General features: G+C 36.3%; 1 protein-coding gene across 1 annotated transcript in view; it reads right to left on the reverse strand.

Annotated features, from left to right (window-relative positions):
• The window catches only part of NME8 (NME/NM23 family member 8), a 47,866-nt gene that overhangs the window by 13,185 nt on the left and 31,954 nt on the right, over positions 1-2,727 (reverse strand). The window contains exon 10 of the mRNA XM_012638748.1: positions 646-790. Within this exon, the coding sequence (XP_012494202.1) occupies positions 646-790 (145 nt within the window). The remainder of the gene's footprint in view (positions 1-645; positions 791-2,727) is intronic.

Below are 2,727 nucleotides of genomic sequence, written 5' to 3' on the forward strand. Positions count from 1 at the left end.
GTAATAAAAGTGTGGCTCAGTAGCTAATTACATATAGGTAATGCAAATGTATGCCATTAAATAGATTAAAATATGTAAGAAATAATCCTTTTAACAGGGTTCTAAAATTGATTTCCATTCATACATTTTCAGAAGCATATTTATAAAAGAATGGAAGCAGAGAAAGGAAGGGAAGAGAAGTCCTTTGTTCTTATAGGTGGTTCCTTCATTATTCCCATGCTCCTGCTGGTTTATATACCCTTGCAGGATGTCTGCCTCAGCTGCCATTTTTCACTTATTCTAGAAGCCTGGCAGATTTCTAGCATCTCATTCTTCTCCCAGAACTGGTGATCTGTAGGATTACCAAAGCCCTTGAGAATCAGTCATTTCTCTACTTGGACTTGACGATGGTGCACACCCTGGATTTCTGGTGTTCAACTCAACTGGGCTACAGCAACTTCCCCTGGAACCTGATCATTGCTCCAGAAAGATTAGAGGAGACAGACTGACTGCTGAACAAAGAATCAGGATGGGAGCAGGACTGTCAAAGAAGTAGACTCAGAACATGTTTACAGAATTGAGAGATTTGGCAACTTGAACAGAAAGCAGACTTAAGAGAAGTTTTAAGTGATTCAAAAAATAAATCCGACTAAACCTGAACTCTACCTGGTCATGTATTCTATAAGTTTCTCAAAATAGTTTTCATTTTCATATTCCTTGCACAGTGTATGTGCTTCCTGTTCTGATAATATTATTTGTCTTTGATCCAGTATTTTGAAGCCTTCATCTTCAATAAAATGCAAAACTTCCTCTAAGTAAAAACAGTCACATAATCAGTTTTCAATTGGTAGGTTATTGGTTATATACACAATACATGATATATTATCATGACAGCATATAATATACTTTATTCTCATATGAAATTTAAAAGTTTTCAAAAATAGCTTCTTAGATTTCAATTTAAAGTGAACAATACCTTTTAACATATTAAATTATAATGCTATTTCCAATTTCTCATCACACAGGAATCACATACACTCACACACATGCACACAAATGTATCTCAGTAAATATTTTCTCTGGCTATCTGCATGCGTTTGTGCATTCATGTGTGTGTGTGTGTGTGTGTGTGTGTGTGTGTGTGTGTGTATGCGTGTGTATAGAGAGTAACCTAAATAACCAACCAACACAATTATGCAAGTCTTTATGAATAATTTTTATATTCAATAGCCCTTACTTTGTTTGTCCCACTTGGGGAGAAAAAAGTCCACTGGATACCCAAAAGTAATTATCAATCTCCTTCTTTCTTGCCTGCTTCCCACTGTGGAAGTCTTGAAAAACCAATACTCACTTCTTCATGTTCCTTATGGGAAGTATGGCAATGTGACCCAGATATGGTCAAGTATCTATAAAAGAAACACGCTGGGGATTCTTCTGAGAAAGACACCCAGGGGAGAACCTTTCAGCCCCACACTACCTTCCGATTCCTGCTTTGGAATGCTTGGGGAACATGATGCTTGGAGCCGGGGAAGCCACTTTGCAACAAGAAGCAATAGGCCAAAAGCCCAAATGCTGACTCAGAGCCTGGGCAGCCTTATGCTCCTGATCAAGCCAAAAAACGCATCCCAACTAATATAGTACCTCTCTGGGAAATAAACTAAGCAAGCAATTGAAAAGAAAGAGTGAAACTAACAAGATATCATGCACGTTAATACCATTTAAGCAATAATTTGCTTCAGAACTACCTCACAGACAAGAAAATGAAAAAAAAATACACAATATTTATATAGTTCTCGAAATTTAAAAACATGGAATCATATTAATTTTCACAGGACACTGAAGTTTTGTCTTTAATTACTAAATTTTTAAAAAGATTTCTCATATGAGGGTACCTGATGACAACAGTTTAAAAAGTGACAACTCATCTTCAAGAAATTGCCATATAATAGGTTCTTGTAATAACTCATGATAAAAGCCAAGGAAAAATATTTGGGGAAGGCAAATCTGCATGAAGCTAAAGAAACTAGGCTTAACCGCAGAGTGGTCGATTGACCGCCCTTGAGAGTACTTGAGATGCCTCTCCTAGTTTGCACTCTCTCAGTTAGGTGATCACAAAAGAAGTAAAAACCAGGTATGCAGAGGGTCCTCAGTAACCAACTAGTAAATTGAAAAGCCATTGGGGTTATTTGCAAGATGGCATTGAGTTTCTTGACCTCATCATTAGAGGATTAAGTTCCACTTTAAATTCTGTGATGGATATACTAATAAATATTTTATTTTGTTTCATAATGGTCATGATGATTTTCAAACATCATCTCAAGCATTCCAGTGACATTATCTGATACTGTATTCGGTGACAGGTATGGAGAAACAGAGAATTCCTGGTTCTAGAAAAAGGCATCCAGCAGTTGTGTGGAAGTCTTATGGAATAACCTGGTCTATAAATATCATATTTCAAAGCCCAGAACAACTTGATATCTTACTTCTCATCAATCACAGACAAATTTCTAAGCAAGACGGTTAGTAGTTAAATCAATGCATAAAAATCAACACATTCTTATGTGTCTACACAATCTTGAAGAAAAAATTGAGCAAATAAAAAGGGAAACAATTCTTCAAGTATCTAAATGAAACAAACCACCACCAACAAAAAAACCCCACAAATTATCTACAAAGGAACGAAAACCAGGCCAATAGCAGACTTTTTCTCTGCAATACAAAAGGCCAAAAGTCAGTGAACCAAAGTCT

The sequence above is a fragment of the Propithecus coquereli genome, unplaced genomic scaffold (genome assembly GCF_000956105.1).
Source record: "Propithecus coquereli isolate 6110/MARCELLA unplaced genomic scaffold, Pcoq_1.0 Scaffold134, whole genome shotgun sequence".
Classification (NCBI taxonomy): Eukaryota; Metazoa; Chordata; class Mammalia; order Primates; family Indriidae; genus Propithecus; species Propithecus coquereli.